We start from the raw sequence: 20,767 nt of genomic DNA on the forward strand, positions 1-20,767 counted from the left end.
AAGAAAAGGCGCTAGAATCGTAGACACGAAGCATGGACCGCCAAGGTGGTGGCCCATCATAAACAACGTTCATAAATAATGGTGACAACTTGTCGCTTGAGAAGTCTCTTAAGATATATGTGGGAAAGGTAGATTTTGAAATGTCGATGTATTCAACTACAGCCCACAAAGCGAGTTTCGAAATGACCAAGGCAGGTTTTTTTGTTGGCGTTGAGTGCGCTTGCAGTGCGTTTACCATGACCGCGCGTTCTGGAACGCGCAGAAGCGACGGTTAGAATGTTGACTTCTGTTCATGCCAGGGATGCTTTCTTCCGTTCTTCAAAATATTTTCCAGGAAACAGAAACTTAGAAAAACTAGGTCTACGAGGATGAAAAACTCCTCCAAAAGCAAAACAGAAGCTAAAATTTATCCTGTCGGAAAAAATAATGCTCAATTACGGGCACACAGGGAGAAAGTCGACGGACAAATATTGAGGGAGCCCGTTGTAGTGTCATCGGAAGTCGGTGTGCGATCATCCGGAGACATCTTCGAGCGTCGTTTTCGTACAAGGAGAGGAAATGAAAAGGCGAAACACAAACTACCGAGGCAGTCGTTTCGAAATGAGTCAAGTTTAGACAATTTGATGCACGACAGCGTGTCCGGGAAAACTCTCGTCGTCTCTAGCGAGTATCCCGGGTGCGATTGCCGACCGGCGAAATTCCCATACCCTCAGTGGAATCAGTCGGCGTTGGTAAGACGGAGCCAAGAAGACAAGTCGACCAGCACTGATGATTTGTACAATCAACGTGACGGAAGAGTCACACAGAACTCACGGCAACGGTCATGTCATACAGGTGATTACACTCGCCCGGACACGGAGGGGGCGGTAGCTACGTCAGGTGGGCAAGGGCGACATAATGAAACTGATAGGTATGCACTACAAGGAGCGCGACAGAGCAACGAAGACGAGGAAGGAGGATATTTGGTGCCAGAAGATATCCGAACACATGCTTTTCCTGGGAATGTAACACCGTGCAAATCACAGATGGGAGAAAGTTTTTGTCGTAGGTTGCCCGAAAACGAAGTGTCGGAGAAGAACCAACGTGATGCAGACGTTACAGTTGACATTCGACATACGGAAACGGAATACGGGGACCCTACACTGGTTTTCCGGCACGTAAATGATAACGGCGAGAAGTCACAGACACCTGGCAATCGGAGTATAGTCGTGAAAACGTTAAAGCAGAATCGCCAAGTTGGGTCACAGAAACATTGTATTGTTAGAAGTACAGGCGAATCTTGTCCCCAGCGTTCGAAGATACTTCATCAGAGACAAGAATCCGAAACGATGCGAAAGTCTTTCAAAGATGATAGCATCGCATACACGCAGATCAACAAACACAAACATCCACAGCATGGGAAACAGGTAAGGCGTAGTTCCTGCGATACGGAAAAGCTCAAAGTAGACTACCTCCATGCACACGAGAGTGAATAAACTGCTCATATTACTCTTAATATACTTAATCAATAAATATTTACCATGTGCTAAGTATCTGTGAATATTAATTTTGTTCCGTGTGTTGCATTCCTAATTTTCAATAACTTAAAGGTATACTGTCACCTGTTCCAATTTTGCCACAGTTACCATGGAAAGAGAAAACCTAACCAATCCCAGATTTTAAGCGGGTGGCCGCTTTTTAAAAAACAGTGCCCTCATATGGGCATTTTGAATACCAAGGAACGCCCCTTTGACCATATATGGGCATATTTAGATTACAGGTGACTGTATACCTCCAATTAGAAGACAGACATATTTAGTAATGACTGGTTCGTTATAGTTTGTTCACTTATATATAGATATTTAAAGTCTGCAGTTACGTGTCTGTCATGATTGTATGTATGCTATTTGATATACACCATGTTTGTGAGTTCTTTAGTCAATTTTGGTGTCACTACGGCGGAATATGAAATAATTTCTCCAAGCACCATCGAGATGCCGAGAAATGAAAAAATTTCCGAGACGTGAATTCAATGTTGTCATAATGTTGTATTGTTGCCGAACATCTTGACCAAAAGTACAAGAAAACAAACTAACTTGTTAAAATAATGTTTAAATGAACATAAAAGAGATGGGAAGCGGGTGGTCCAAAATTGGGAAAAAATCTGCGGAGCAAAAAAGTGATGCAAAACGTTTTACAGCCATACTGATTTTTGAAAGAAATATGTTCACACGACGGTCGATCAAAACAGGTGTGAATTGGAAAGGGGAATACATGTACTACAAAATCCGAAAAAATAATATGAGATTTGTTAAACTGGAACTTGGAAGAGATTATAAGTCAGCATCTTGGCCACCCCCTCCCACGGTCTAATTGTTCATCCCTAAGTGAGAGATGTGACTGACCTATCGACCAAAATAAACTGTCCTTACGCTGTTACATGGATCTTAGCAACACACAACACTTACTGTAGAGTTACCTTTGACCTTTTAATATTGTGTTGTACCATCCCTGTACACAAGCTGATATCTTGTTACAGTCGTGTACTCGTTTACTTTTGGCAAAGCTTCTAGAAATTCTCTACAAGAAGCTGATCTCTATGAAACTATTATGGAACCATCATTATGTTAAGCTGCCAAACTTCTGCAAGAAAAACCACCACGAAATACAGATACAGAGACATTGCACACACACACTGTATCTCATAATGACGTCATTAGTTCGCCTCCATCACTTTCTTCAACAGGATGTACCGAAAAGTAGACACAGTGAGCGGTGCAAAGACAAATCTCAGAGCAAGTCTCCGACGGGGAATTCGGAGATCTGGTCTACATTTGACAACGTGACTTCCGTTGTCGGTAGGTGTGAGGAAAACACGGAGAATCCAGGTTCTGAGAAAATAGAGTCAAATACGATTGGGAATAAATCAGGTAAGCTCGATTTCCGATCATCATCATCATTATCGTCGTCGTCGTCGTCGTCGTCGTCGTCGTCATCATCATCATCATCATTATCATCATCATTATTACCAACACCAGCACCATCAGCACCACCACATTACCCGAGCCATCATAGCAATCATTAACATCGTCACTGCCGAAACCACTGTGTTCCGATTATCGTCTGGATTATAGCTCTTGACGTTGTATATGATATTAACAATGATGACGATGATCAAGATCATGATTATTGCAATCCTGATATCATCATAGCTATCAGCATTGTTACAGTGTTCTCCGGGCAAGTACCTTTCCACTGCCGATATAAAGTAAAATTTACTCTGTTGATTAAATCAGTTTTCTTCTCTGTTCCCTTTCCGAACAGGATCGCTCAATATCGAGGGAGTTGTGCAAATTCGTTTGTTTAAAGAGAAAGCCGGCGAGGCCAGAAACAGTAAGTCATCAAAGATAATTTCTGTCAACTTTATGTCAGTTTTGGAAAGTTCATCAGCAACCATCGTAGTTTTTGTTATTCGCGAAAGATGTGCATAGGTATCTGACAGTAACCCACTGAGTGAATCATTGAGAAATCTACGTTTGCCTGACCAAGTTAACATTGGACGTTGTTCACGTTTAAGGTAGTGAAAGACTTAAACTTTTGCTCAAACTTTCCTTAATGAAACTTTCATCCATTCTCTTACTAAATAAAGAATAAAAATCGGGGGTCACCGAGCAAATTTTGGTACTAGAGAAACAAATAACCAAAGATTTCCCGATATTTGAAATTCAAAAAGGCAGCCATCCCTGTGTTAACTCTATCAAGAAAAAATCAAATTTTCGATTTTCGAAAAACTAAGCCGGTGAAAATTTTTCTTTCACCAAGAGCTTCAAAATGAACCCCCACAAGAGGTATATCAGAAAAGAATTGTAAGAGATTGAAAGTCCGTATGTCTGTCCCCGAGGCGCGTTCTGCCTCAATCATAACGGCTCATTTATCTTCTTTCAGTGATCGAACAAATTCAAAAGCGCGTTTTTGCCTTACGAAGCGTGATTCGCCCATCGTCGTTTGAAGGTAAGAACTTTCAAGAAGTTTAAACGAGGCAGGAACAAACCAATAAAAAACTCAATACCAATCCATGGAAAATGTCTTTGCAAAGTCGGTTAAAGTCACTCTGCATGAATATCCTAGTGACATCAGAAAATGATATATTTATGAGTGTTACATACACTTGTGAATCGTTGATTTACTGGCATGTCCTGTATAAAGAAATCTTATGAAAATTTCGCTCCACTGCCGTCTACAGGTCTGATGTTTAGATCTTATAACATTTCTATCTATATCTTTTTTATTTCATTTTTCGCCTTCCCTGGATGTCAGCGGGAAACTCTTTTGGACATCATGGAGTCACACCTCTTCGCACAACTAATCGGACCAGCTCACTTTCTTCGCCGTGTGGCAGTAGGTGTCATAGACGTTCATTGTCTGAGCCCACAATTAGGTGTCACAGTCACTGCTCAAGTCATTTGCTGAACTCTAGCGAACCACTCTGTGAGTAGATCTCAGCCTATACCGATTTCTACGTATACTGCGATTCAGGTAGAATGCACCTCGGGGATAGATATTCCGACTCTCAAATTTTTACGATACTTATTGATCTATCTCTTCAGTAGGCTAATTTTAAAGTTCGCGGTGCAAGTCGAAAGTTTCCCACTTCTATTTTTTTTAAATTGAAAACTAAATCATTCACCATAGAATAAACAAGGGGATGGTGACCATTTTGAATTTCAAAATATCGGTGATTTTTCTGGCAATTTAATTTCTCTCGTACAAAATTTTGCCCAGTGACCCTGATTTTTCTTGTTGCTTTCCAAAGGGAAATGTCTCAAGTTTCCTTAAAGCAAGTTTGATTGAAAGTTTAAATCTTTCAATTGCAAGGCGCGCGCCAACTGCCTTAAATGCCAGAGGTACAAAGTGTTTGTGTGTGACAAGTTTGCAGTCCAAGCGATCAAAGTTAAACTTTAAACACTACAGATAATTTTAGCATTCCCTTTAGTCAAGATCGCTTTGTAGGTATGTTTTCTTCAATCTGCGTATCGCCAAGGGAAGAGATTTGTGGAAACTTTGGTGCTCCCAACTTACTCTATACTATACACGGCATAGAAACATATGACTGTGCAGCTCGGTAAACTTCGGCAAATTTCTGTATTCGAAGGATCAAGAAGCTGATTAAAATCGGAGCACTGTCTTTTTCTTCAAGTCTATGTTTCAAAGTATTGTTTCGCTAGTGATTCTCTCATATCAAGTGGATCACTGACAAGCAATCCAAATGAAAAGAATATTTATGAAAGATCGGGGCGAAATGCTGGGTGTGCAGTTTTCTTACAGTTTTTAAAGAAAGATACACGCAGCCAACGTTATCTTGACATCAGGGCATGGTGACACCGTTTTTGAATCAGCAATTTTTCTCCTCCTGGGTATTCCGTAATATTTTTAGGAAATGGAATTTTTTTACTACCAAGTTAAGGGAGTGGGCTGACATCGGACTACAGATGTATAGTCTGACATTGCTTATCCATTCACACAGCATCGATTCATTCATTCATTCATTCATTCATTCATTCATTCATTCATTCATTCATTCATTCATTCATTCATTCATTCTTTATTTATTTTATTCCTGGTGTGTTTCCCAACAATGCATTTCACTTCTTTTGTTTCATTTAAGTGTTAATTTCACTAACATCTGCCAAGTAGAAGTAATCTATTCAAATCTACTATTTTTCTATTCGCAACATTTCATCAGAGAGGCCTTTTTTAGCTCAATTCCGTTTGTTTCATATAAAAACACATTGCATGGTTAATCCGCTTTCTCTTCTCAACAGTTCCTCAAGGCGAGCTTTTGTCCGGTCTGAGCGCACTACCAGATATAGTCGAAGAGATGAAAAACATCGGTGGAAAACTGGACAAGTTTCTCTATCATCAGGCATACAAGACGTCATTATGCGAGCAGGAAGCCCATGCTTGCCACCCTCCCCCACCTCCCCAGCTATTAGAGTCATCAGAGCTTGGTAAAGTTTGGGGAAGGGGTAAGCGGAGACCAAGACATGAAGAGAAACCCAGCCTCCACTCAATGCTACTGAAGGAACTCAACAATTTCTTTGACAAAGGTACTTTTGATAGCATACAGGATATTTCTGTGATGTCATTTGAATTACTTGTGTCTACAACACCTGTTGTTAAGCCACCAAATTACCTGAGTGTGGACAGTACGAATGGAGATAACAGAAACAACAGCAGTGCCTGGATAATGTGCCAATTGGAAATCTAACCATAAAGAGCTCGAGAGTTGTCTCTCTCAGTTGTTCTTGATCCTCATTCAATTGATTGGTTTAACTTTGTACAGCTTGAATTTTGTGTATAATCTATCCATTGTAAGCATAAGCCGGTTAAAGTCCACCTATACTAAATTTGTATCCCTTTGAATGTCGCCCTTTCACTGCAGGTAGGCCGCTGCGCAAGGTTGCGAATGCAACGGCGCAGAAGATGACAAAGGCATCATCATCATCATCATCATCTCTGGAGAGAGTTCTTGAGAAACGTCGGACATCTATTCGGACAGTCACATGTAATGACAGTTCTGAAGACAATAACGCCGACCGAACGAACTAATATCTTACAAGCCTTCGCATAAGCTGTAAATTAGTTATTGTTGATCAGTGCCAAGGGGACTTTTTTATCGTCTCAGATCAGTGTCAAATACGATCAACGACTAAGCAGGACTTTAGAGGATTTCAGTGAGTTTCAAAAGGATTAGTCGCAGTTGGACTTTACGCGTATGACTTTGATGTAGGGAGTTGATTCTCAGGCCCAGAGTCACAATAACACAGAGGCACCCTGTAACCGGGCGCACTAGTATCCTGCGAAATTACTTAAAATTATTCGTTTTCCAGGACGGGTGAAGAAAACTTCCTAGGTTGCACAGCAGTGAGACTGCTTGTCGTTTTACGGGTTTTTCAACACACTGTGACAATTATATGATAAGATACATTTCAAAAATCGTGTGAATGGAAGTAAATTTTCATTTTCTGATTGAAATGCTTACTCGTAATGCTCCAAAAGTACTTACCAAGAAAGACGTTAACTATTTACAGACAACGCATTTCTTCAAGCAATATACTTGACATTAAAAATATATAAATCTACAGAACATCCCGTCGACTTTGATTTTCACTTTTAACTATCCACTAGATCGATTTTGTTCAGGAAAAAGAAAAACATCTCAAACTCGTACCTATGAACAAGGACGTCGACATGATCGACAGGCTAAGAACTCTTTAATCGCAAGGCCTTGACACATCACTACTGTTGTCATAAGGGTAGTATACTTGGAAATGGAATACGACCGTTGCACATCATTCAGAGACTGGTTTTAGTAAACTGTATATTGTCTGATGTGCCAATTGTGTGTTGATCTAGCATTACAAAACTTATGATAATCACTGTCGGCAAATTAATAAAATCCAATGTCAGCCGAGAGTGTCGGTGTTGAGGAACATTGGTCATTGCTGGATAAAAGTTCTTGAACCCCCGTTTATGGGAAGCAAGAGCTTCGACTTCAGTAATTATACTACTTTTTGTCTCGTATCTATTGTTTGAGAACAATATTGCTTACTTGAATACTGGACAGTTTACCAGGCAAGTCTCTCAATTAATCATGTATTCCAATTATCCGTACTCTTTTACACCTAAGAAGTGTCCGGGATAACTTGTTTGTACTGTTTCGGACAAAGAAACTGTCCGCTGTTGGTAAACCCACTCAAAAGAGGTATCCTCGGCCTGTTTAGTGTTATAATAACCAATACAGTGGATAAAATCAAAATATGAAGCTAGCACCTGGAGTTCACTGGAATGAGATCTGACACATGGAGAGTGCCAAAAATACAAAAAAGTCACAAGTTAGTCTAGGAGTCGAGTACCAATTTAGCATAGGGGTGCGTCTTGCCGATGTATCAAAGTAGATCCAAGCCAAACGAATTGTGAGGAAGGCTGGAGAATCGGGATATAATGAAAAGCACACCGAGAGACAAATTAATTTAAACTGGTCAGAGACCTATAGCACAAAATAAACTGAAACAATACTTAATATTAGAATTAAACCGTAATAAAATTTACATCTCATAATGATAAATTTGGTGATGTTGGTTACTCAGAACTAATTGCAAATGACAAACTCTTCAACAGTGTGACCATCCCTTATCTTGTACGAAGCGCTCGCGTTTACCAGACCGAGAACTGAAGACTGATCGATTGATATCAGCTGATATGACACCTCCGAGGCCATAACTTGCACGCTGCGACGCTGGCTCATTACGAGCCCAGTTAACTGCACTCAACACAGTGTCTTTTGCTCAAAGTCACGGTTTTTTTGCAAATATTCATTCAATTTTAATTAATTTTTTAATCCAAGATTAAAATATTGGCTGGGTTCACCTTTTAGCTTGTCAAGTAGTCGTAAGTTGCGTGATAAAGAAGTGTTAATTTTTGTAGATGTATGCAAATCACCCAATTTCCAGGCTTCTCTTTTCTCCCAATTTCAAGATTTTCAAAGAACTTAACTCCACTCTGGCTGGGTCAAATTTTCTGAAATTTTCACATTTTGTTCTCTAAATCTTATAACAAAACGAAAATTTTGTTTGGCGATAAAGTTCTTGCATTTTGAATAAGAGGCATTTTAATTTTACTAACCATGTTTTTAATCACTTTTTTGAGTGTCAGTCTTTGAACATATGCCGTTTTAGAATGAGGATAGATAATGTAAAATGAAATAGTCGTTTTTTCTACATATATCTTGTCAAGTGAAATATTACATTTCAGAAAATAGTATCAAGTTTTTGACTTAATATTAATTTTTATCATTAATGCGAAAATTAAGGATTTTTACCCAAAATACACACCCATCCATCCTTTGAGTAAATTATTGTTACCATTACTAAACTTTAGATTCTCTGCTTTTTGCAAATATAAGCTTATGGTAAGAGGGGGTTTCCTTGTCATCTTAGATGAGAAATATTCCTTTGAAAAAAACTGTGTTGGCGACGTGCAGCTCCACCTTAAGAAGCACAACAGATCACTATAAAACACTCGGCAGAGACTGTCATGCCAGATTGGCAGCCGTGATGTGAACCATTGCACTGTTATTTTCTGCGTCGTCCATAATTACGAGGAACTAAAATGTTCAAAATCAGTCAGTATTTTGTCCAGTTGGTTCCAACAGTCGCGGGGCAAATTGAACCAGCAATGTCTACGCTTTGCCTCCACTGAAATATTCGGATTACGAATGCATGTGATTTAGTTGCACCTGCAAATGTCAATGATTACGATTACCCAATTATGCACTACGTAGCACGCCTATGGTCCAATCAGCGATTGTTTTTAAGTTTATTCGTGAGTGAATGAATGAATGAATGAATGACGATAGCGTTGATTTTCGGTTTCGCCTGAGAATCTGCATTATTCGAATTCGTGATGAAAGACTTACGTAAATTCTGTCATACGAACAGCGTTATCGAGAAACTCATATTTTTTTGGAAATGTCGTTCAAAACTCTCCAAAATCTCAGTAAAAATTCGTTACAGTACGAGTACTTGGAGGTTAACGGGACAGTGCGGCCACTGAAAAGAGTTCCTGAAGGCCCCACCCTAACATTCTTTTCTTAGGTAGGGTATACAACACTTTTAAGTAGGCCTATGCTAACCCTAAAACCAACTCTAACCCTATTTCTGAACCCCTCCAAAAGTTGTATTTGATTTTCTTCTTCTGAGGAAAGTCCGCGATCAAAGTGATTTCCAGGGGTCGGGTGGGGGCCTAAATGATCTCTTGCCGCAGCCACTGTTGGGGTCTCGGACAGGTAAACGTCCTCGGCGCTCCGCGGACTCACCACTATTCGGTGCATGAAGTTCGGAAAAACATATAAATTTGTCTCTTGTTTTTTCCCGTGTTGACGTAAAGTTGTCATGAAGTCAAAGGTCGAACAGCGTCCAATAATACCCAAAGTTTCTCTACTCCGTCCGCGACAAAGTTATTGGACTCTGCGTCCTCTGATAGCGAAACTTATTGTATGATGAAGGTTAGTCTGGCAGAGACCTAGACTCTCCACAGTCGCTGTGCCTGGTTTTGTGCGCGCCGCGATGGGCCTGCATTCGAAAGCTACGCTGTGCTGTGAGAGGACGCGCTGCCAGACACAGCGACTGTCGGTTCTTGCAAGGATATGAATATTCATAAGGATGGTGACGTCAAAAGAAAAACCTATCTAACTGGGCTTAGTGAATTTTATACTTGTAGCTAGTAGACCTATATACGCGGTATGTTTTTATTTGTCATTTTACATTTTATTTGGCTATGGTACTTGTCATTTGTTTTTGATTGACGGATGCGTAGAGTTCTGTAAAGTACCCGGATCAGGCAGAAATCCGACCGGTCGCTTGCAAGAACGTCCAGACCCTGGGATTCGCGTCGCGTCTTTGAAGGACGCGCGCGTTCCAACTGTTTGACAGGGAAGAACGCGAATCGCAGGGTCTCTGCCACTCTCGAACCAGAGTTCTTATCGCGCGTACGCTAATAAGTATCTCTGGCACAGGCAGATTAATATTCATGTGACCTCGAGGTCATTGGAACGTCAATGAACTACTTTTTTACCTGTCGCGCACTGTATCTATGGTATTGCCACAGTAACGCGCGGCAGTTTGAATTCATTCCAGCACGCGCACAGTTATCTACAAATTCAAATAAAAACGCCATTTTCTCTTTTCAGTGTTTATTTATTGTTCTTTCTTGAGTATTCATATATACGGCCATGATAAATAACTTCGAGTGCAGGAGGGGTCACAATTCAAGAAAATACATCACCAGCAGACGATACAGGGCATTCGCCCAAAGGTCAGAAAAGGTCAAAGCCTTGTTTCTTCCCGAATAATTACACTATTTAAAAGAAGTTCCAATGGTAATTATATTTTTCCAGTTCGTGTTTTGCTATAAACTTATAGTAATTAGTTTTCAAACCGATGGACATTTTTGCAGGGAGGATGGACTTTGTATTTTCAGCGAGTTCGTCACAATGTCGGTTTTCGAGCTGACTTCCGGTTTGCGGATCAGTATGTGGTGATTTACCACGTAAACAGGACACCTGTGGCAGAGTCACTTATCGCCGAATCGAACACATCAGGAATTGTGGGTAATACGCGATAAGATGACTCTGCCTGGAGATTGGGTCTCTGCTAGACTCTCCACAGTCGCTGTGCCTGCTTTTGTGCGCGCCGCGGTGGGCCTGCATTCGAAAGCTACGCTGTGCTGCGAGACGACGCGCTGCCAGACACAGCGACTGTCAGTTCTTGCAAGGATATGAATATTCATAAGGATGGTGACGTCAAAAGAAAAACCTATCTAACTGGGCTTAGTGAATATTATACTAGTAGCTAGTAGACCTATAAACGCGGTATGTTTTTATTTGTCATTTTACATTTATTTTGGCTATGGTACTTGTCATTTGTTTTTGATTTACGGATGCGTAGAGTTCTGTAAAGTACCCGGATCAGGCAGAAATCCGACCGGTCGCTTGCAAGAACGTCCAGACCCTGGGATTCGCGTCGCGTCTTTGAAGGGCGCGCGCGTGTTCCAACTGTTTGACAGGGAAGAACGCGAATCGCAGGGTCTCTGCCAGACTAGCAGAGACCCTGCGATTCGCGTTCTCCCCTGTTGGAACACGCGCGCCCTTCAGACACGCGACGCGAATCCCAGGGTCTGGACTTTCTTTCAAGCGACCGGTCGGATTTCTGCCTGATCCGGGTACTTTATAGAACTCCACACACCCGTTAATCAAAACAAAAATGACAAGTTGCATAGCCAAATAAAATGAAAAATGAAAAATAAAAACATACCACGTATATAGGTCTACCGGCTACTAGTATATATTCTCTCCGCCCAGTTAGATAGGTGTTTCTTTTGAGGTCACTACCCTTATGAATATTCATACCCTTGCAAAAACGGACAGTCGCTGTGTCTGGCAGCGCGTGCTCACTAGCTGCACAGCGTAGTCTTCGAGTGCAGGCCCGTCGGCGCGCACAAAACAAGGCACAGCGACTGTGGAGAGTCTAGATGAAGGTTACAGACGCGGGCGTTATTAAACACCTATTGCCTGGTCATGAGGGCTATAGCACCCGTCTATTACCCCGAGGGGCCGTGTGTTACCAGAAACACGTCGCTATAGCCTTGTTCACGGTTACAGGTTTGTTACTAAATATAGCTGTACGCGCGCGACATCGGACACGCAGCTTGAAATGCGGACAAATTTTATCACTGTTGCATGCGTGGCTGTTTTTGCAGCTTGTACTCTAAGTCGTGAATATGTTTTTTAGTATTCACTGTTACACTAGCTATATATAGGGCCGTTCAGAGTTTACGTCACTGTTCTCTCATTAATATGCAAAAATAAATATTTGTCCGCATTTTTAGATTACGCTTTTGAAAATTACGCATGCAAGAACGACGAAAATACATCTCAGGGGGCGACTGCTAGTGTAACAGTGAATACTAAAAAACATATTCACGACTCACAGTACAAGCTGCAAAAACAGCCACGCATGCAACATTGATAAAATTTGTCCGCATTTCAAGCTGCGTGTCCGATGTCGCGCGCGTAAAGCTATATTTAGTAACACACCTGTAACCGTGAACAGCGCTATTCCCCGAGGCCGTAGGCCGAGGGTTATAGCGATGTGTTTCTGGTAACACACGGCCACGAGGGGTAATAGACGAGCGCTACAGCCCGAATAAAGACCAGGCTATAGGTGTTTTATAACACACTACATGCTCATGTTGTATTGTTATATAGTTTTTAATGTGCTTTGATATTTTGCACCGCAACAATCCATTGTGACAAGTTTACTGGGCGATGTTTCCACAGCGGTTTCAGTTGTACGTGGTACCACTTTCTTTCAAAAAATATTCTGAGCATACCTTGCGACATCCTTAGTTGCACTTCAATCTCTTCCGTCGATGAGCTGTTCAAGTTCCTACGCTGTTGGAATGTTGGAAAATGTTGGAAAATCTGTTTTAGAGAATGTGCCGTCACCTATCCCGGACGCACATCACATTCTAGTCATCCGCAATTGTTACAAAGCTGCAGACGACACTACGGTCACGTGACCGGGCACTTTTCCAAATTTGGTCAGAACTATTTCCCTAGGGAAATAGCTTTTCAAAAAATGCCCTCTGACGTCACTTTTGTCGATCCGGCGAGGACTAGTCGTATCTATTTTCTCGTCACGTGACGTATTCTGGCGAATCATGACACGGAATGAGCATGTGGTGTGTTATAAAAGTAATTATTCTTAATATTTACCACAGCTATCTTATTTCATCTTGACAGAACAGCACAGAGCAAAAGCTTTTGAGACATGACTGGTTGCTTTGATCATGTGACGTCACCCACAGTTAACCATGTGTCACGCACTTTCAAAACTAAATCATAGTTTTCATAATTGTCAGCTTTCCAGAAGTCCCTCCGTTGCGTTGAGAATATTCGTATCGATATTGATATTTCATCCCCGCGCGCTGCAAAAACCATGAATGTTTTTGTATTGTCCATGTATGCCTAATAGAATATTATAGATCTAACGGCAGGGGAAGGTCATTTAGACATACCGGCCGTAGCATCTACAAATTCAAATGGCAGAAAATGTATTCGTGAACAATATCTTGGCAACTATTGGCTGCCCCAGAGTGTTGTTATTCAGATATCGGGTTAACAATTTATATTTGTACTATAGGGCATGCAAACATAGGGGTGTTGAAGTGTTTGGGTACGAATTCGGAAATAGTATTAGGCCTACTATGTACGCTGTTCAAAGGATGTCGAGTAATAACTTCGCATTAGGCCTATGTTTGACACCAATAGGGGCCTAATATTAATATGATAAACTGCCATGACTGGATGAGATTGATTTGACACAACTGTCATGACTTGACGAGGCACCAAGTTCAACCATAAGGGTAATAACTTTTAGGGGTGGTGTTTAAGAAAGACGCTGTCGTCTCGTTTAGCAGCTACAAAGAAAGACTTTAGGCTACTGAGCATTGCTTTCCACACTACTTGTGGTCGACACCTTCTTGTATAAATGCTTGAACATGAAATATTAACTTTTCTGACCGAGTCGAAGTCAATCACGTTTATATACCCTAAATCGCAATTGAAACTACTTAACGAATATTAGGAACCTAATGTTCACACTCGCTATGTAAACCAAGAGGACTAGATCGTAGAATCAATAGTCATTTCACACAAAAACATAACAAGCATAATCTTGTTTCGGTCACGTCTAGTTTCGGTAACGATCGATTACATGTACGTGTGGTAATTCCATGAGGATGCCACGTATGCAATGTGTTATCTCACAATCAGGGAAATCTTACATTACCGGCATATTAGCTTTTGAATGGATGCAAATTAAAACACAGAGACACTCATAAAAGTTAAATTACATTTGATGTAAGGAATTATCGAACAAATGACTGATAATTTTATATCATTGACGACCAAAATGCGGTTGAGTATGGTGAACTGAACTGAACGGAACAAAACCATGCAAGTTAATCGTTGCCATCGGGAAACAAGCTTTGGTTGTTAATCCTTGAGTTTCGTTGGACTTTGGAATCTGCAACCGAAACAAAAACAGCTGGGTAATTTTACACGTTATCATTTTTTAAAAGTTAGTTTCCGCAAAATTCAGTAAGATATCATATCGTAGCATTTAATACCGGGTCATTAGAAACTCCAAATGACAATTTGAGATAAAACCGTAAAAGTAATGTTCAATAATTATAGTGCATTTTTTTCACTCAATTATAGTGCACTTTTTACACCATCCGGTGTAAAAAGCGTTTGGTCCGGACCTTGGCCCCCACAGGCAAATATCGAATTTCAGTATATGAAATGAAATCCTTGAATTATAGGGAAATGGAGAGTATTTGCTTACTTAAGGTTTATGTTGACAAAAGGAAACTACGAAATTGTAACATTTCACAAAAGAAATCTTGGATTTTAGCATTATCAGTTGCATTCCTGAAGACAACTTTCCCAAAACCACTAGAGATTCACTTATTACCCAGAATGCCGCTCGACGTGATCGTTTCATTCATAACTAAAATGGCGGTGATGATAGCATTGTTATGGGGACAGCTAGCCTTCGCTGTTTCGCTGCTCGCTTCCCAACCGTGCTCCCCAGATACATTACAGTTGAATCTTAGCTTCAAAATACAAGAAGGCGGCGGTGCGGGAAGATCGGTGAGCAGATGTTCCCGTGAAACCAAGGTTACTGTTGAAATCCCCGTCTCCGGTGGGTACAAGGAGAGCAACTGTGCTCACTGTATTGGAATCGAGTCGCTTCCGAAATTGAACATAGGAGAGCTTGTACCTCAGTGTGGTGAGTGTTCGTTTATCGTGCTATCGTCTCTCACTAACATACATCGACCGTTGATTTTTGCAGCTCCGATATGCTGCCTCGCAACCGAGACAAACGTGGCATTTCCGGGTTGTGTCTTGATTCTGTGATCGAGGGCCGTTTGCATTATCATCACAAGCCTCGTATTTGTACGAAATCTATGCACGGACGTCTAGACGTGCAGTGTCAGTGGGGTCAGGTCGCGCCGATCGGTCACTGCACAGCTGCAGGTGATGCACACGACAATGTACACAGATCAAGACGTGTAACCCGCCTACGAGCTACACTGTGGCTGTGCATTTTGTGCAACGGCCAATATACATATTTTCGTCGATGTTTCAAAGTCGTTCTCTTTCTGCCAAATCCTCGATGAAATCCTGTATTTTGTTTACGTGTACACACTTCGAGGAACGTCAGGGGCAAGCCAATGAAGCTGTGCGTGTAAGAAATATGTTCACAAGTGGTGTGGTGAAGGGAGGGCGTTTATTTATTTCTATCAGGACTGCATCACTTTGTCAGGGCGCGGGGAAAAATTTATTTTAAGCACGCTTTTGTGGGCAGGACAAAGATGTATAATGTTGGAAGTTTTAATAGCCAAATGAAAACCATGAAAGCAAACAAAATACAAGGGACCCATTGAAGAACAAAGAACCTCAGTGATTTACTCAATAATGGTCGTGAAATTGTAAAAGTTATCATGCATAGTGACAATTCTTCCCTGGCAAGATCAAGACATGTTTTGATAAAGATATTTTGACAAGTCTTGGCTTGTATACCCAGACACATCTCTGAAGACAATTGCATTGCTCTGACAGTTGTTCACTGACCCAGATACACATGACATATGCCCTATTGTTGATTCTTGGACAGGGCTATCAATTGTTGGACTGCCTGTGATGTGAACTGTGTACTCTGCTGGTATACTAAGCCTCATTAAATTGTCTGAAAGTCAGCCAATTGAGAAAACTCAATAGACTTACCACTTGCATATTTGTTTGGCTATTAAATTGGTGCCCTTTAACATTAGTAATATATAGATCTGTTTCTTTACTGCATTTCTCACTCCTTGATAAATTTCTTTTTTCTTCAGATCACCCTGTCTCAGAGATTCCCAAATGCCAATAAAACCTTTGTTCCAGCGTTTCTTCATGAATGTATGCCCCCAAGGTTATCTTTGTTGATTGTTGACAAATGCAGACTTTCTGACCTTAAAGTATGTACCTATTTGATGATCCAACATGTTACCTGATGACTTTCTTTTTGTTGTACTTTCAGTCCTTTCTTGAGTTTCAGCTATCTCTAGACAACTTTGCCAGGTCTTGATAGCAAGAATGATGTACCTATACTACGCAGTACTGAGTAGTAATAAATCTTATCTTGTAATCAATGAAAACTTGGAAAGTATGTGTCAGTGACATACAATGTTTGATTATATCTGCCATTTCACTTGCATTCTGATGTTTGTCAAACTTCTTTTATGATCGACAGTTGGTATTAACATGCTATGGGCAAAGAGCTCTGACTTTGTTGTTTCACTGTCCATGTTCTGGTTTGAATATCTGGGCAGAATTCTGAGTACAAATGCTGCTTAGCGTACTCAAACCATCATATTCAGTGTTTCAAGGTTACTGGTAGTACATGCCTTGAAATTGAAAGACTCAAAACTTTTGCTCAAACTTTCATCAATCATGGAGCTACCAAAGTAGCTCCATGCATCAATGAAGCTTTCAAGTATAAAAATCAGGGGCACAAATCAAACTTTGGTACTAGAGAAACAGATGGACCTATATTTACCAATATTTTTCACTCAAAATGGTCAACGTCATAATTTGTTAAATCGAAAGGGAAAAATTAAATTTTTGATTTTCACAAAACTAAGCCGATGAAATATATAACGTCCTCCAAGAGCTTCAAAACTAGTCCCAACAAGTGGTTGACCAGTAAAGAATTGCAAAAATTTGAGTCTGAGTATCTGTCCCCGAGGTGCATTCTTCCTTGTGAACCAGGAATGTGAACCAGTTGCCATCCACTGGTTGTTTACAGCCCCAGTAATGCTAACTTTCGATGATTTTTTCATTATTTTTACCTTCTCGTGTCTATTTATAGACAGAGAAGGTATTGGAGTTGAAAACCAGTATGCTGCTGTCAAGTACTTCCGTCTGTCAAGACTTCCGTCTGTCAAGATCCGTTGACGTCATGCCATTGTGATGGGTCATATCATAAACTGGTGGGGGTGTTCATGGCTCAGGTTGAGGTGTGGGAGAACGATTTTGAGCTATGACAAAAATCAAAAGGGACTTAGCGGCATAGCCACAGTGATAAGCCTTTCTCCAAGGTTTCTTAGTTGACTACAATCTATTACAGACTACTGAGCTGACGTTAGGGGTACTCACTTTGTGTTTGCTCACTCTGTGAGCGCTCATGTTTGGTACTGAGTTGCGTGGATATCCCCTCATGGCCTCACGTGATCTTGGCCTGTTGCATAATCTGCAGATATGATCATATGCCTCCGAGTCTGAAAACTGTCATTGTGTAAGCCTGTCGGCATTTTCCTTGCATTTTTTCTCATTTAATTTTGCAAAATATCGGCGAGTACCTCAATATTTCAAGATAACCCTTTCTTCTCAATCGTTTCCTGGAGTTTCAGAGTCATATGAACGAAAATGAGTGAAAGTTTTAGACAGGAAAATCGGACGTCGGCCATGTTCAATGTTTACAGTACAATCAGAAGTTTACGTGGAGGAATTAACCAACAAACACTATTCATGATGTCCGCCCTCTAGAGGCAGACCCTCCTATATGAAGTACCACATTTGATGCTTGTGGAAAGCTTGACCACATAATGGAGCCTTTAAACTTTTAGAAAATGACAAACTGAATAAGAAGGTATTCAGAAAATGTCAAATACTGCGGAAAAATGCGCAAATATTCAATATAAACAGGTTAACTGACTGGTCAGCTATAAAAAACAATGAAAATGTTTATGATCAAAAGTTTTTGAGATGCGCACATTTTAACAAATACAGAAATTATTAACATTATAAATATAAGACCAAACTATTTTTTCAGGTATGGGACAGGTTGGAAATGAGGGGTGAGAGACAAAGGCACTCCTATTGCTGCATGTGGATGCAGCCACACCATTTCATTTACAGCATACTTATTCACTGTGTTGTGTTCAAGTTCCATATTGTACTGACTGTCATACAAGGATAACATGAGCAAATCAAATCAAATTAGAAAAGGATCAATGCTGTTGTGTGGATTTTGCTGAACATGGCTGATTTTAATATTTCGCCCTATATATTTGGTATCCAGCAAAGGCATATTTTGATGTAAAGTCAAAATTAACACTACATTGCTAACAATATATTTTACCATTTCTGCATGAACTTTTCTTTTTTAAATTATAGTATATTAGTACTTCAAACAGATTAACAGTTATCGTGATGTCAACCCATAATTTTACATCACAAAGACTGTAATTCTGCCAATTTTTTTTGTTTTTCAGTCATTTTATAAATTTTGAACTGCAAAAGATGATTGAACAAATTGCAATGTTTGAATTTGTAAACTCAAAGAATAAAACTCCTTTGGTCACAGATTAAATTATTTTTTAAAAAGAAATTTACTCTTAAACACTTTTAGCATATATTCTTTACAAGGTCATGTATTTTAAGGAAAATATGCCTATTAAAAACAGTAATTTCTTCACTTTCAATTTTTTTTCAATACTATGACAATTATCAGCCATGAGGTTTTATATACAAACACAAGACCAGATAAGCGTTTTTCATCATTTTCACAGGACTCTTTGGAAAATCCATTAAAAACAGTTGAAAGTGACTTAAAATGATCACTTGGTATACATTTAATTTACAGATGCCAGGTTGTGTATTTCACATGCACTCAGGTCAGTAAGGAAGTGCGTCATTACTATTTTGGACTGTGAATTCTTATTTCTGAATTATTTAACTTTTTTCCACATTGAACTATCTTTAGGCAGTTTATACTGTAGCTTAGAATTTTTTTGATTGATGTATTTAATCATCTTTTGGGTTCTTTGGGTCCATATCCCACCTCATGCCCCTACATCATCAACTATTTACCAACAACTCCATGCCAACAACCAATTACCTGACCTGGCCACACATTAGAGAAGGTACAGCGTCATTGACGGTATTTTTATTTTATAAATCAATTGCAACTTCTTATTCTACTCCCCAAACGATGTTGAAACACCCACTATTTAGCTTGTCAACTTAGCGTTTAAATGTGTAAAATGCGTGGTTATTGTTTTCATTTGAATTCTAGTCCGGACCAGAAGTCAGTTTTCAACAATAACAATGCACTTTACAACCATAGGGGCTGAGATGACAAGCTGAACACTGTGTATATCAACATCCTTTGGGGAGAAGAACAAGGAATTATGGTTGACATTGGGTTCACATTCAACATAAAAATGGTGAAATTATCATCAAAAGTTTGCATTACTAGGACTATAAAAACCACCTAAAAAGACATGTCAACACTCACAACTACTCATCCATATCTCCACATTGGAAACAGCAGGTTCAGTGACCCAATTTGGTGCTGTCATTAATTACAGATAAAACTCAGACCACTGTGGAAAATTGTTTTCTGCCCATAGGTTGATGTCCCCAGGCACAGTAGCAAAATTGTCCCTTCACGGGATTTATGATTTCATGACTGAGTGAGTGTGAGGACATGAGTATTGTGATAAGGAGCTCTGTCCCTTGGTCATGTTGGTCCAAAGTTAGAATTACCATTTACGGTCTGAATTAAGGGTACCACTAAAGCTGTTGCATTCACTTTCAAAAGTGGCGTTGTTTTGTGAAACAATCCAATTTTGCTGACTTCTTGCAATTCACCGCCATCTGTTTATCTTTTACATGCAAAAATGAATTGTTTCTAAATAATCAAGGCATGTTCATATGATTGCCTGCCTTAATGAATGACATATGTCCACCATTTCTCTCATTGTGTAGGACATTTGATGCGAGGAAGGTATTTATATTCTGGTTCTTTCCTACCGGTCGGTTGTTTGTTATCAAAGCAGCTTGATGTTTTACTTTCAAAGATAACACCAATATAATTATAAAAGATAATATTTTGTGTGATATTTGCCAACACGCCATTCGCGATTTTCTCATCTCAGGTGATGTGATCTCAGGGATTATTGGAAAAGTGCCAAGAAATAATCACATCATATATCACAGCAGATGATAATGGTTTAAGTTGCCATGACAACAGCTAGCATGTAGTCAGCGTTCAGCAGATACAGTTCGTGTGTACACCTATCCACTTTGCAAAGAAAGAGGAAATTGCTTTCA

The 20,767-nt window shown here is 40.0% G+C and overlaps 3 protein-coding genes across 3 annotated transcripts in view; all 3 read left to right on the forward strand.

The window, feature by feature from the left end:
* The window catches only part of LOC139150144 (small ribosomal subunit protein uS12m-like), a 629,842-nt gene that overhangs the window by 88,658 nt on the left and 520,417 nt on the right, over positions 1 to 20,767 (forward strand). The gene's annotated exons all lie outside the window — the stretch shown is intronic.
* LOC139150691 (uncharacterized) lies at positions 328 to 6,969 on the forward strand. Its single transcript, XM_070723115.1, has 7 exons — positions 328 to 1,406; positions 2,726 to 2,909; positions 3,304 to 3,372; positions 3,925 to 3,990; positions 4,297 to 4,467; positions 5,802 to 6,086; positions 6,422 to 6,969. The coding sequence occupies exons 1-7, from the start codon at positions 369 to 371 to the stop codon at positions 6,586 to 6,588; spliced, it is 1,980 nt and encodes a 659-aa protein (XP_070579216.1). The 5' UTR covers positions 328 to 368; the 3' UTR covers positions 6,589 to 6,969.
* Positions 15,097 to 20,767, forward strand: part of LOC139150122 (tetratricopeptide repeat protein 13-like) — a 39,621-nt gene continuing 33,950 nt past the window's right edge. The window contains exon 1 of the mRNA XM_070722292.1: positions 15,097 to 15,395. Within this exon, the coding sequence (XP_070578393.1) occupies positions 15,119 to 15,395 (277 nt within the window). The 5' untranslated portion in view covers positions 15,097 to 15,118. The remainder of the gene's footprint in view (positions 15,396 to 20,767) is intronic.

The sequence above is a fragment of the Ptychodera flava genome, chromosome 14 (genome assembly GCF_041260155.1).
Source record: "Ptychodera flava strain L36383 chromosome 14, AS_Pfla_20210202, whole genome shotgun sequence".
In the NCBI taxonomy this organism is placed as follows: Eukaryota; Metazoa; Hemichordata; class Enteropneusta; family Ptychoderidae; genus Ptychodera; species Ptychodera flava.